The sequence below is a fragment of the Glycine max genome, chromosome 20 (assembly GCF_000004515.6).
Source record: "Glycine max cultivar Williams 82 chromosome 20, Glycine_max_v4.0, whole genome shotgun sequence".
NCBI classification, from domain to species: domain Eukaryota; kingdom Viridiplantae; phylum Streptophyta; class Magnoliopsida; order Fabales; family Fabaceae; genus Glycine; species Glycine max.
This window is the reverse complement of record NC_038256.2, coordinates 43,345,062-43,359,591: the sequence shown is the minus strand read 5'-3', so window position 1 is coordinate 43,359,591 and position 14,530 is coordinate 43,345,062. Positions and strand designations below refer to the sequence as shown.

Sequence of the window (14,530 nt, the reverse complement as noted above, 5' to 3'; positions counted from 1 at the left end):
ATTACAAAGCAAATCTTTTGGCGATGATTTCTTTTCTTTAAGTGCGTTCATCAATTTTCTAATCCAAGTCTACATCTATGATTTAGTGTCATGTGAAGTTAGTGATGAACTACCTTAAAACACATTGTCACATGAAGGAAAACACAAAATATTGTATAATAATGATGAAAATGATGTATTATATAATGAATATATGGTGAAAATAGTTTAAAATTAGGGTCTAAGGAATAATAAAGATAAGATGAAAATAAAATTTTAGATAAGATTTAAAGCACACTAATGATATGCTGAAAATAAAACTAACAAAGATAGGTATAAGATAAAGTGCTTATCATTTTTTATTTATCGCCAACTATTTTAATTCTTCGGTGATATTTTATTGAAAAACATATAATTATTATGAAAGTATATCTCTGTAAGTATGAGTTATAGTTTCGGAGATACATTTTTGGAATGGATATATGTAATTCCAAAAATACATTTCTAAAAATTTAAAGGGGTGTACTTTTTTAAGAAAAATTATATAATTGGTAATTGAAAGACAAAAAGGGGGATATGGGGATATACTTAAAAAATGGTAGAGTAAATAGCAAGAACCAATAGAAGTGTAAACAAAAAGAAAAGTTGGGCTTGTACAAGCCCAATGATAAGAATGAAACAGGCCTTTACTTCCTGCACCCCATGATTTTTTATATCCCCAAGTTAACCTTTCTTTCTCCCCCCGTCTGTCAATGAAACAATAGTTGTTTTCCTCTTTCTGTCTTCCTCCTTCTTCTATGTTAGATAGCGGAAACAGTAAGTTGGCCCTATAAATTTGCTCTTCCCGAATTCTTCTAACATAGTTCTGGATTGAGTAATCCAGAACACTTATATGTTACAAGAATTTTGGATTTATTTTTCTGGATACAAAAAAAAAAAACTTCTAAATTATGTAAGTCAGAGACTGTTCAGTGTTCAGCGTCAACAACATTAAGGATTTGTCATTCCGCCAACATTTAGCAGTCAGATCTGCGTATATATTGTTTTCCCTTTCTCTCTTCACTTCATTTTTGTCTTCAAACTCACATTACCCAAAAAAAACACAACCTCTTCTTCATCACCATGCACCGAAACACCCCAAAACCTTAGGAATTCAAAAATAGTTACTATGAGAATAATTTTATTTTTTTCTACTAACCTTTGAGATTAACTAAGTATTCTTCAATAAAGGATGTCATACGTGTCAATGCCAAAAATCAAACAAAGATACTTTGCCAAGTTTTTAAGCTTTCTCATGTCGAACTCCTCTAAAATAGTAGAGCTCGTTTCTTTGTTCGCCCACTCCAATCATCGTCCTCAAGGCAAGTTCTTGAATAGCATAAATTTAGGAAACTGAATTGTACAATATCTGCAATCATCTACCAATTGAGACACTGAGGTTAAGTTACAATTCAATATAGGAACGTATATATAAAACATTGCTAAGTTTGAAGGATCACAATTTCGTCCTTAGTTGTCACTACTTGCTCTCCATTTGGCAATTCTTGCACGAAATTAAAGTGTCAAATTTTCATTCTTGTGATGAGACGCTCTTGTATCAATAATCCACATTGTTTCTTTAAATATCATCCTTTTAGCACTATTTCTTTTATTATTGTTCAACGCATCAACTAGAATTTGCTCAGGCTTGTGAACCTGCCTTTGTCTGCATCTTTTGCCGAGGCAGCCATCCCAAAGTTTGAGCAATATTTGTATGAACATTCTTCATAATCCTCACCTTGTAACTCAACTTAGATGACCACACTTCCTGGGTAGTCGTTTGAACTCAATGGAGATGGAGTTTTCTTCACCATCTCTAATCATTATGACTCACATTTCTCTTCTATATTTTTTCCATATTTGATCAGTCATTTTCTGTATGACTTTATGCCATTTTCACACTCTTAGCAGTTAGCACCCACTCTTGGTGAAAGCCTAGATGACTCTGATACCATGTCAAGATAGGAGACAAGATTATTTTCCTCATTTATATTCACAAGTCGTTGTACATTCTTTACAAGTAAAATTTGAGTAAAAAATAGGAAATGATAAATTCTAATAAATCCTATAATTATAATTAAGTAACTAGGAAAGCAAAAATCATTGTCATATCCAAGCACTTGGGAAACCCTCCCTTATAACTTAGCTGCCAATTAAGAAGGGAAAGCCAAGCCACTTAAATACTCCACTGAACATCCCATAATACCTTATCCTTGTGAAAAAAGCTGACTATTACAGTAAATGATGAAAACAAGCCACTATCGATATGGTTAGTAATCCTGAGAATAAAGATAAAGTTAAGATGCAATAAGAATTTTCCTCATTATCTAATGAACTAAGGTGAGTGGTGACTATCACACATTCTACTTTGAGAGCCTTGTATAAAAAAGTAGAAGTAGGTTTCTTTATGAGCTGTTTCATTCTTGGGTTTAATTCAATTTCACCCTTAACCATAACTCAAGGATTTAAATAACAGATCTCATCATGCTCAACTGTAGTGTAACTATAAAACCTTGCTTTAACTTGTGTAACTGGCAAAAAATGCCAAAAGAAAAACATGGTTCTCCCACACTGAATTATTTCTCATGACATAACATGCCTTGAACTTGTGGCAGCTGTTGTGTACTCTCTTCTCCTTTTCCTGCCACTGCTGTTGGGCTCTGGATGAGACATTCCAGCCTCTAGAGGGAAATTCAACACGGCTTTATGACCCCTCATTCTGAAGGCAGCACAATCATAAGCCTTAGCAGCATCAATCTCAGTGTCAAATGTGCCAAGCCACACCCTGCTCCCTTTCTTTTTGGGGTCGCGAATCTCTGCCGCAAACTTCCCCCATGGCCTTCTCCTCACTCCTCTGTAATGCCTTGTTGCATAACATGTTGCTTCCTTTTTCATTGACACCATTGGTTCTTCTGGAAAATTGAAATTCTGGGGTGGACTTGTTGCAATGGAGCTTTGGACCTTATGATGAGAAGTGAGACCTACCACTTCTGCTTCAAAATCAAAGCACTCCAGAAACTTGCAGAAGCTGCTTTGTTCTGAGAAGTTTGAACCCATATCAAGTCCTGATGAGGGGTCTTCAAGTTTTACTGGAATGAGATTGGTGAGAAAAGGGTCTGAAATATCCCCCAAGAGATATTGGCGCAACAGTTTCAAAGTTGAAATTTCTTCTGCTGTGGCCATCCTTAAGAATTTTTGGAAGGAGTAGGAGGTTGAATTTGTGATGCAGAAAAGATATATATATATATACTAAAAAAGGGGCCCTACTTTTGGATGTGATACATCAGATATTTTTTATCTGAGAAAAAGTTTAGACGAGTTGGATTCCAGAGTTTATCTAGTAAGCCATAAGACTCAAAGAATAAGGTATTTACATATCAGCCACCAAGAAGGTCTTTAAAATCGTCAGTGAGATTCAAATTCATGTCTTAGTAAGATATAAGTCTGATCCTTAACAACTGAACTAATTTTTTCGACAAGATACATCGGAATTGATTATCTAGTTACGTGTGTCTAGTTGATGGGAATGGAGTCCTTAATACACGGTTGTCACACTAAACGTACATAATCTTATCCAAATTAAATAGTCTTCTGTGGTAACCCACATTGAAGCAACAAAATCATTATTAGTTAGATACTCAACTTGGTCATTGGCAGCTAGCATTACAGCTGTTTTCTACAAGGGAAAATAAATCAAGTAAACAAATAGGGACAAGAAACTTGGCAACTTGCAATGCCAAGAGTCAGCAAGTTGTTTTTGGTATGTATCTTGCTGATTAGTATACATTGCATTGCAAGCTAGAAAAAAGGCTGCTGCTTTAATGATATGATTAATACATTTGGACACTCATCTTTCAACTTGTATCAAAACATTTAAGGACATTAATTTTGATATTTTAAACAAATCACATCAAAGCACCCTCGTAGGCAGATGTATAGTCCATACACTTGCGCAGTGGTTTAGCCAAAACAAGCAAAGCAGAATAGAAGTCATAGATCTTATCTCTAATACAATTGACAAATAAAGTTTTTTTATTTTCCTGTTTGGTACAGATATAATTTAGTTTTGTGCAAATGTCGCTGCAACTAGTATAACAGTTAGTAGACACAAGCCAAGATTGTCTCATTTCCTCTAAATCACTTTTTTATTTTCCGTTATGATTTTAATGATCATGCACAATAATAAAATAATCCAAATATTTCTGAAAATTATTGCTTCCATTGGACCATTTGTATCTATATGCATTAAGATCCTGATTTATAGATATCTCCATTCGAGAAATAAAAATAAGTTAGATGATTTAGAATATCATTTCTTATTTTATAGATTTGAATTCCATATTTGAAGTTACAATTGAATTGATTCAGTATATTTCTTATGGCGGAAGTTGATCCATGTAGCCGACCCCACCTAGTGGGATAAGGCGTTGTTGTTGTTGTTGTTGTATCCAATTATAAATCATTGTTGATATAACTTTTAAAGTAGTTATCATAAAAGTCAATAAATTTATCACTTAGTTATGATTAGATGACAATATAAAATTATTTTATATTATGAATTGTATAATTTATTTTCTCTAATTTTATTAAAACAGAATTTATAAGCAAGTAAATGTGGAATTTCACTTTTTAAACACAAGACTGACGTAAGACATTGATATTGTTATATGTATTCTAGTTTCATTTATGTCTGTGGCTGCAGCCGTGTCACCATAAGCAAAGAGGCTATTTCAACATGTCAACTTCCCTATTAAGAAATACAAAAAAGAAAAAAGAAAAAAGAAAAAAAAAAAAAGGCAGTATCATGCACCATATGTTAATGCATCATCCAAAGACTAGTCTAAATCCATGCTGAAAACCATTTCAAAGCAGTTAGATTAAGGCAGATGAAGCCTTAAGTCGTTCAGAGAAGTACGATAACCATAGCATGATATTTCCATATTTAGCCATTTAGAGCATTTTAAAAATAAATAAAACAGAAGCACACGAAATACATAAAAAAAAAAAATTGATTTCATCAAGTACACGAAAACAATATAGCAAAATCATGCTATGCTTGCTCACTAAATGCAAATGCAAATGCTAATATGAAGCTCTTTAAAACAGTTTTTAACCATTTTTTTAATATGTAAATAAACACATTCTAGGCGCGTAAAGTGTACAGATTGAGTGTGGGCGTATCGTGTAGTGGAACTATCATGCTGGTATATAAATTTATTAAATTCTGATTTTCATTCAACATGTCAACTGCCCAATTAATAAAATACAAATAAATGAATGGGTACTATCAGCCCCCATATGCTAAATGATAATCCATTCTCTGACTAATCAATTCGCATCAATCAATCAAAATACCTATTAAATCTAGTTTGAGAGGTAATATTCATGTTATTTATATCTTTCTCGACTCTTTCTTGATCATAGGCAACGAAACTTGGTTGATTCGTCGATGCAAGAAGTCTAGCCCACATCCTATCAGTCAGCTTGACCTTATTTTGTTTCTCCATCACACACTGCAACAAGATGTTCGATGATCAGATCATAATGCGAGGAAAAACAAATAAAAGCATAACATATGAGATTGAGAAACAAGACATAATTTCCAGTTACCTAAACGAGAAGGAATTAACTTACTCCAAAAATAATTCTTTAGAATGATTTCACATCTTCATCATTCATTTTCTTGAAATCTAATAATTATAGTAAGTAACTAATCTTAACCATTCGATTTCAAGAAAATCAATGATTAAGATGAAGAGTAACTTTTTTAAAATTATTCTTGAAATAACTAGATCCCTCCTCTAAATGAGTGAAAGGCCAATAATTATTTCCCATAATAGTGAAGTGCCAAGATAGTCCTTCCAATAAATCATACACACTTAAGAGAAAGTAGTTATATATAGAACAATTATCATCAAACTATCAATGTCTTTCCACTTAAGATATCCAGTTATAATAAGAAAAGAAAAATGGAGTATGTTATAAAAGTTGATAGCCAGATTCAACTTAATCTTGAAAAGTCTCAGATGGTGTTTGTAATGGAACTAAAAAGAGCTTCAGTTTTCTTGATAATGATGCTGTAGTGTCAGATGGAGGAAGTGGATTTCGTGGTGAGTCTATTTCCAGAGTTCAAATTCAAGAAATTTTATCAACCTCCTGGGATTTTTTTTCAAGAAAAAAAAATCATCTTGATTTTTGTGCCTGGCTGGCAGGCAAGCTTTCTTCTCTTCAGTCATCTACTATCTAACTTTTCTAAATGGTTAGTCCTAGTTAGATCAGTTCAGTTTTTTTTTTCCAATAAAAGAGAGTCTCTTCAAAAGACTCATTTATGGTATTTTCCTCGATGCATATCAGAATAAAAGAAAATATATATATTTTTTGCTTGTGTAGAAGATTGCCAAATGGAAAGAAAACATAGCAGGTTGTTAGAGGAGAATCCAGGTGGGCATTAGGAAAGCTTCTTCAACAATAAGAATCAAAACTACTACAAGGCTTATTCTAACAGGGGTGCAGCTCGTGCATTTGGAACAGTTAGCGGAGAATCCAGGTGGACATTAGGAAAGCTTCTTCAACAATAAGAATCAAAACTACTACAAGGCTTATTCTAACAGGGGTGCAGCTCGTGCATTTGGAACAGTTAGCCTTTTGAATGATGAGAATGAATGCTAAGTCTGGAAGTCATGGAATTCATTCTATGGCTAAATTCAAAAGATATTTCATATATACTATTATTCTATTCCACAATCCTTGCTGTTTTAGTCTAGGAAGGTTTTCTATTGAATTGTAATCTGTAAAAACTAATAACCTACAGAAGATATTTGAGTTAGAAAAATCTAAAGGTGGTTAAAAAAAATACAAAAATGTATCAGAAAATAATTAAAACAAAACAACCACAAAATACTAAAATTGTTAAGCGCAGCATAATTTTTAGCAATAAAAGTAATTTACGTGAATTGAATATAAAAATGAGCTAATGGAATGAACCACTCACGGCAATTGGGATATAAGCCTGTTTACTGTTCACAGGCCCGACTGTGAAGCCAGTATATCCAGCCATAGCTCCATGAACAGCACCATGAGCAAGAAGAGTGCAGTAAATGTTGTCCGAGGCATTACTTGCAATAGCCCGAATCATGTATGTTGGATCTATGAAAATAAAGTTTTATAATAAAAATAAAAACAACAAAATTCAAGATTTGAATAGAGAAGTAACAAGCTGCCCCCATCATTATTTGATTTTAAATAAAAGTAGTGAAGAACTACTCTAACTGATTTCAAAATTTTACAAATATAAACTATCATGTTATGACCCACATCAGCATGTTTAAAATATTAAATTCTCATATTAAACTAATTATTTTTAATCTCTAACCTATTGAACTTCTCAGATTAGAATAATATCAATTCAATTACAATGTTTTTGACTTTTAGAAGGTTACATAAAAAATGTAATATCTATTATTAGAAAATATATTAATTTATTTTTCATATCAAATAACAAATTTATTATGACACAGGCATACATATATAGAGAGCATATCTAGTGAGAGTCATTTTTATGAGTGAGAGGAATAAATGTAAGCCATATAAATCATACATAGAGGATCAAGATTTAAAGTCTTAAAATGTGAGTTTGAACCTAATTTACTTTTGGGTTTGGTATGTGGATAACATGGCAGGTGACCTTTTGAATGAATCTAGGATAAGCTCCGATACCACCTTAGAATGTAGATTTGAGTCTAACTCAACCCCAAAAACTAACTTATATAGTAAGGATTGTCCCATATTTATATATTTTATCTTGACCTAACTAATATGGGACTTTGATTTTTTCCAATATAAAGTCATACTACTCTTATAGTTCGCTGAATTAAATGAATAAATGTAAACTTTTTTTTATGTCCATGCGTTGATGAAATGTATATCCCGTTAGATGAATAAAATTGTCCAATTGAAGCAGATTCCAGCTCTTTATGACTAATGTAAGTGTTGATCATCAGAGCCAACTCCACAGGAGCCAGGATGATGTATATCCTAGCATAACTCTCTATACCTTTTCTTTGTCTAATCTTTTAGAAGTAACTAAGTTCTAAATTTCCTTTTGATATGATACAATAGAATGTAAAATTCAAAAATATTTAGATCTCCTCCTCAATAACATATGAGACTTCTTACAAAAAGACTAACTGGTTAAGCTAATGGTAGTGCCTTAGTGGTAGGAAACCGTCATTAAGGTGATCTTGTGTAATTAAAATAAATGTAAAAGATTTGTGGGAAACTCATGAAAGCTGTTAGGGAAGTGATAAGGAGCAGCAGAAGACATACTCAAGGAGAAAGAACCAAAGGTGCAAGCAGGGGTGCAAGTAGCAGGAAAGCCCAAAAGGAAAACTACAAGACCTAAGTACCTGAAGGATTAGGCATGAGGACAGCTCGGGATTTCATCTTCAGCATCAGCAGCACCAATATCGTATCTAGCTTGATTTGGAATTGTCTCCTATAGCTAGACAAATACGACAAATTCTGTTAGTGCAGAATATTCTTGCATGTAATCCAATCCCATTCTGTTAGCAAGAGTTCTATAAATACCTATGTAAATAACCAAATCAGGCATGAATGAAAATAGCAAAATTTCCTTTCTCCCTTAGTTTTCTTCTTCTTCTTCTGGAGGTGCTGACCCTCGAAGTTCAGCTTTCAGTTTCCAGCACGTAACAAAAGCAGTGTGCCCAAACTTGAAGTGCACATGTCAGTGAACAGAACCCCAACCGCCACGGCCCCTACCATGGCCAAAACAGCCTCCAACCAGAACCACAATATTAAGTAAATGGCGAAGATTGATTCTGATCAGAGGAAAATTGATGTTCTGTTTTGATCAAAAGAAGTGGTAGGGATCTGAGAAACAGATTGTGTCAAATTGATAGAGATCCAGAGAAGGTAGAGTCTGATGAGGTTTTCTTGAAATATTTCTGCAATCGCAGTTCCTGAGCAACAATGAGGCCTTCAACCTCTTCGATAGTAATTTCATCACTGTGACTTTCAATCAAAGGAATTACAGAGTCAAACTCTTGAGGTAAACCTTAGAGAGTAGCACCCAAATTCTCCTTTGGCAAAACTGGATCTCCAACAGAGTAGAGCAAATCAACTAGGGCTTTGATTCGAAGCAGGAATTTGTTCATGGGGCTATTGACGAGAGAAGAATGGCGTAACTCAGAATGCAACTGCCGTGCGTTTGTTGGAGTTTAATGATGAAAATAGGGATGGATTTTGTCCCAAATTTGGTATTCATCAACACAACCAAGAACCCTACAAAGTTTGGAGGTGGAAAGATGTTAGGAGTTTGACAAGTGTACCAAATGTCTAAATAATAAAATCTCGGAAGTTCGAGTGTCGAATTTCATAAAGATTTTGTATTGTACTTATCATGAATATTTTTCAATTTATAAGTGAAGAATTAATAGAGAAAGGGATAGAAGAAAGAATAGGAAACAATAAGTGAGTAATAAAAAGCAAGAGAATTAAAAAAAGAACAATTAAGAAAGGAAATTCAATGAAATGCAAGTGTTAAGACCTAGCATGCCTTTTTGCTTAAAATGTATGAGTTTAAGATTTTTCTTTATCAATTCAATTGTATCTATTCTACCCACATCTATTCATTTACTTGCCCCTAATTCCTCAGACAAGCCTATTTTATTTATCTATCTCTCAAATCCATTTGAACAGATTCAACAAATAAAATGCATGAAGTCAAAATTTTAGATGTTCGCATAAATGCATGGACATAAAATTATCATTCTATGTCTAGTAATGATTTTTTTATAAAATCTTTTCTTGTGATTCTATTAAAAGTTATCCTGTTCCGAGTGTCTAATCCTTAAAACTGATTCATGCATACTTTCTTTAGACCTTAATTAGAAGTTACTCTCTTTTAGGTCTGTCAGACCCTAACTAGGGGGTTTAGCCACTCATGATCATGAAGGCTGGGGTGAAGGAAAGAGAGGGATAAAGATGATAAAAGAAAGGAGAGAAAGAGTTCTCAGACTTTAGGTAGTAGTGAGAGTGTTCTGAGACTCAGTATGTCGTTTCCCCTTGACCAGACTCTCGATTTATAGATGTTGAAGTGAGCTTTGGACTTTCGTAGGCTCGCTTAGCACGAGATTCCTCGCTTAGCGCGTTAAGATCGTGCGCTTAGCGAGCTCCTCTCGCTTAGCACGTGCAGCTCCTCTCGCTTAGCGCGCGCAGCTTCTATTGGATCGCACGTTTAGCGCGTGATGTGCGCTTAGCGCGTTCTGTTTCTGTCGCACGCGCTTAGCGCGTGCTGCGCGGTGAGCGCAAGTTCTGACTCTCGTGCTTAACGCCTCGCTTAGCGCGTGTGTCGTCTGTCTCGCTAGCGTGAGCTGTGCGCTAAGCGAGAGGCTGGGCTGGGCCTTTTCTAATTTCTTCTTTTTTTCTTCGTTATTTCCCATTTTTTACTTATAACACCTCCAATTTTTATATTTGCAGCCAAGATTCCACGAAACATCAATTCTTTAACATTTAAGTGCAAATAACTGCTAAATAATTATTTTAAAGATAATTTTACTTCATTTTCTATTATCAGAATATAATTATTTAGCAGTTATCAAAAGGGAAGATAGCCAAGCAAGAAGTATTTGATCCTGTTCGTTTCCACACAAGATACTCAGGGTTGATGCAATTCTTGTTCGGTGAGAAATCAAGAAGGAATTTGAGGAGCAAACACAAAGTAATGAAGGCGATGAGTCTTGATGACTGGTTCAATTTGTTGACGTCACAAGAGAAAATTCTTATCTAACTTCTGTGATTTGATAAGAAAAAATTATCGGATTTATCACTAGAACAGAAGAGTGAAGATCTCCGTACAACAGAGGATGAGAGTTTAGCGGCGAAGCCTGAAATGGCAGAGGATGAAGGAGAGGGGTCAAAAGCCATGGGATAAGACCAGTGAGCTCTAGATAGGGTACACTTTTCATAAATATCTCTTTATTTTACAAGTCCTCCAGCTTATGGTCCATTAGACTAATTTGTGACATGGCAAAAAGAAACAGTAAGAGAAATACAAATTTTACACTACTAAAAGAATCAGTTCACCAAACGTCATAACTACTGATAAATTCTGAGATAGGGAAAATGCCTTACCACATCTCGACTTGCCAATGTTGCATACATTGCAATGAAACCTGCATACGCAAGCTTGTAAAGTATATCTCTGAAAAGAGAAATAGGATGCTTAAAGATCGGATACCAATATTTCATTCATAGGAAAAAGCTCCCATTTTTTATCATTTCATTGAATAAAATTATTTAGAAAATTAGAATTGCAATACAAAAAGAGAAGAAAATATTGTTTAGCATTGTATCTGCCCATCAGCATCAGCTCGACAATTCCAACTCCATTTTCAACATTTTCAACCTCCCCATGTGCAGCGTTAATGGCTATGTGGGCTTCTTCCACAGCAGTATTAAATCCAAAAGATTTGTCTATCACCTGGAGCCAAACACAAACAAGTAATAACAAAAAAAAATGCTTACTCTGTCCAAGTATATACTATTGTAATAAATATAAAGAATGCCATTGAAAGTAGACAGTGTTCATATATAAACGACTAGCTACAATTACTAAATTTCACTCAAGTAAAAGAATTAGTATATATCATAAATAAAAATACCAAACACTCTTCCCGTGATATACATACACAAGAAATATTAAGTTTCAGTCTTTACATGGTAGCAGAACAAAGCAAGAAAAAGAAAGAAAACCTACATTTTTTATGATTTTTTATCATCTTGCATTGTATCTCTCCTATCTTTCTTGAGAAATTCTTAGTTTAAGAAAAAAAAAAAGATAATTGTCAAAATCACTTTCCAATATAATTGATGAACTAAGTTTAACTAAAAGAAATGAGTTTTTCAATGAAATGCACTTGATTCAATGAACATGCACTATTCAGTCATCAGGACACTAAACCAAAAGGGTTTAGGAATACTGTGTTTCTAAAAAAAACAAAAAACTGAAAAAGTAATAATGCTATAGGTCATGATTGCCTTTTTGCCTCAAGCTAGCCATTCAAAGTGCCTCAAAATAATGTATGATGGCTACCCCTTGAGTCCTGAATATGTTATATGAATGTAAAGGACATATGAATATGTTCTAACCTAAAACTTCTATAGACATTATCTGATGAGGGATTTTTTCTGTTATGTAATGTTATGATTGTGTAGTCATCAATTCAGAATTTATTCTTTTTCCAATTCTTGGTAAATTATAAAGTGTACAATATTATTCAGCAGCATTACTCCATTGCAAACAGATTGTGATTTTAACCCACTCCCCCAAGCTTTTGTTATCCTCTCTATATGTTTGATAGATTAATTTACGAGGTTGTTATATGTTGATAGATTAATCTGTATTTTTTCTTTCAATAAGCCACAATTTTACTGGAAGTTATATGCATTTATTTTATTTGAAAAAAACATGCATATGATAGTCCGATTTCTGCTGCAGTAGACTTCACTCTTCACAACATTTTTGTTTTATCAATAAGAATTAAAGACAATGTCAAGAATTTACAACAATTCATGCACCCTTATCTAACTAACTCAGTTTAATCTCCATGGATAAAAGTATGTCTACTTTATCTTTGGAAAAAAATATAAAAAATTATAATTTATTTTGAGATAAAATAGTCCATGTTACAATATAAAAGTTTTTACAATTAAATCTAATCATAGATTTTTTTAAGTTTAAAATATAAATTGTTATGTATGATTTCAAAAGTTATAGGGTGATTTATGATTGGTTTACAATTCAAAGTGTAAAATCTTTGCATTGACAGTGGATGAAAATAAGTTTAATTGAAATATCAAAAATTATAATTACATAATAATATATTTAGAGTTTAATGGTGGTGCAATCTCATCACAAATATCAACTTTTAAAGTAATTATCATAATTATAAATTGTGAACTGTTATTTTACACTCTCATTGCATAATTTAATTTCTCATATATTTTTATCTACAAAACGAAAAATAGAATTTACATAAAATAAATCATATAATCATGTCATTTATTACAATTTCTACATTTTTTTATGTCTTACGTGCTTGTCCACAAAATCACAATCATGGAAACAGATTGAAAACGATAAGAAACGGAGTGGTACCGGCAAATTGGGAAGGAAGTCGGTGAGGTGCGGAACGTCTTCGAGGACAGAATCGTCGTAATTCTCGGATAGATCCGAAACCTGAATGGCTGTGACCGCGAGCTTGTTTTGGCGGGAAATCAACGGCGGCGAAAGGTTCCGGAGTTTCGGGAGAATCGCAGCAGTTGCGGAGTGATTGGACGGCAGAAAGAGGGAGAGAACGGAGGAGGACGGGTTTTGGAGAAAGAAACGGAGAGATCCATAACTGTTTTTTTGGGAAATACTGAAACTTTGCACCAGATATTGAATGAATGAACAAATAAGCCTCGCTCATTTGTATTTGGATTATGTTTTGAGTTAGTTGACAACAAATAAGGACAAAATGAAGGCAAAAATATCAAATTAGGTCATTTTTATAAATTTTTTACTAAATCGGTCTGTTTTGTAATTATTTATTCTATGGATCTCTTTTTTTACTACAACGTACCTATTATTCGATGAGCGCGTTTCAGGAGAAGCTGACACGTGACATGACGTGACTAGGTGACAAGGAAGGTGGTGGTCTGCTTACTAGTGGTAGCCTGTCGAGCACTTCCTTCTTTCCTATAAAACCCTTAGTCTTCGGTTTCATTTGCACTATGAAATCATTAAAATAAATTAACATCAACAAATTACTCAAAATAAATTAAATTATTGTCAGAAATTTTGCTCAAAACTAGTAAATATTTTTTATCTTCGATATATTATAACATTATTTAATATTTATTCTGTTGATGATAATAATGATTATATTTTGTAGGTGCATAAACAAATTGACACAGACTATAAAATGAAATAATAATTTTGTTTATATTTTTTTGTGATAAATAGTAATTTTTTGTAACTTAATAATTTAATTTTTGGTTATAATTATGTTGTGTTTATATATGTTATATTTGTTTGTTGATGACAACAATTATTTATTGTAGTAGTTTTTATGTTCACCACATTATTATTATTATTAGTTAAGCTCATAATTATTGATGTTGGTATATTTTTTTAATAGCCAAAATTTACATAGACGTTAAAAATAAATGCCGATTATTTTGCATCATGAGTGTGCGAAGTAGTAATTTGTTCTGACAGTAATTTAATTTATTTTGAGTAATTTGTTGATGTTAATTTATTTTAACGATTTCGTAGCGCAAATAAAACGGAGGAAGAGAAATTTTATAGGGAAGAAGGAAGTGTCAGGCTGGCCACCACTAGTGGTCGTGCCTGGCAGGCCACCACTTCCTCCCCTTATCCCACCACCCCTGTCACCTAGTCACGTCATGCCACGTGTCAGCTTCTCGTGAAACATGCTCCTTGGATAGG

General features: G+C 33.4%; 1 protein-coding gene and 2 long non-coding RNA genes across 4 annotated transcripts; 1 reads left to right on the top strand and 2 right to left on the bottom strand.

Annotated features, from left to right (window-relative positions):
* Window positions 1-2,401: 2,401 nt before the first annotated feature.
* LOC100306125 (putative ethylene-responsive transcription factor) lies at window positions 2,402-3,232 on the bottom strand. Its single transcript, NM_001251016.3, has one exon. It carries the CDS (start codon window positions 3,199-3,201, stop codon window positions 2,602-2,604), a length of 600 nt encoding a protein of 199 aa, NP_001237945.1. The 5' UTR covers window positions 3,202-3,232; the 3' UTR covers window positions 2,402-2,601.
* A 1,971-nt stretch (window positions 3,233-5,203) lies between these two features.
* On the bottom strand, window positions 5,204-13,543 carry LOC102664235 (uncharacterized). Of its 2 annotated transcripts, none has more exons than XR_005890346.1 (6): window positions 13,196-13,543; window positions 11,170-11,518; window positions 8,605-10,922; window positions 8,424-8,518; window positions 7,010-7,164; window positions 5,204-5,531 (listed from the first exon to the last, which is right to left on the bottom strand). It is a non-coding gene; the product is annotated as an uncharacterized lncRNA (long non-coding RNA). The 2 variants fall into 2 exon arrangements; XR_420395.4 differs by having other exon boundaries at window positions 8,605-9,318; window positions 13,196-13,538.
* Window positions 5,875-6,762, top strand: LOC121174318 (uncharacterized). Its single transcript, XR_005890347.1, has 2 exons — window positions 5,875-6,277; window positions 6,409-6,762. It is a non-coding gene; the product is annotated as an uncharacterized lncRNA (long non-coding RNA).
* Window positions 13,544-14,530: the final 987 nt, after the last annotated feature.

Bases quoted from the DNA above. Each gene is read 5' to 3' on its own strand.
- LOC100306125 (NM_001251016.3), bottom strand. From the start codon at position 3,201: ATGGCCACAGCAGAAGAAATTTCAACTTTGAAACTGTTGCGCCAATAT.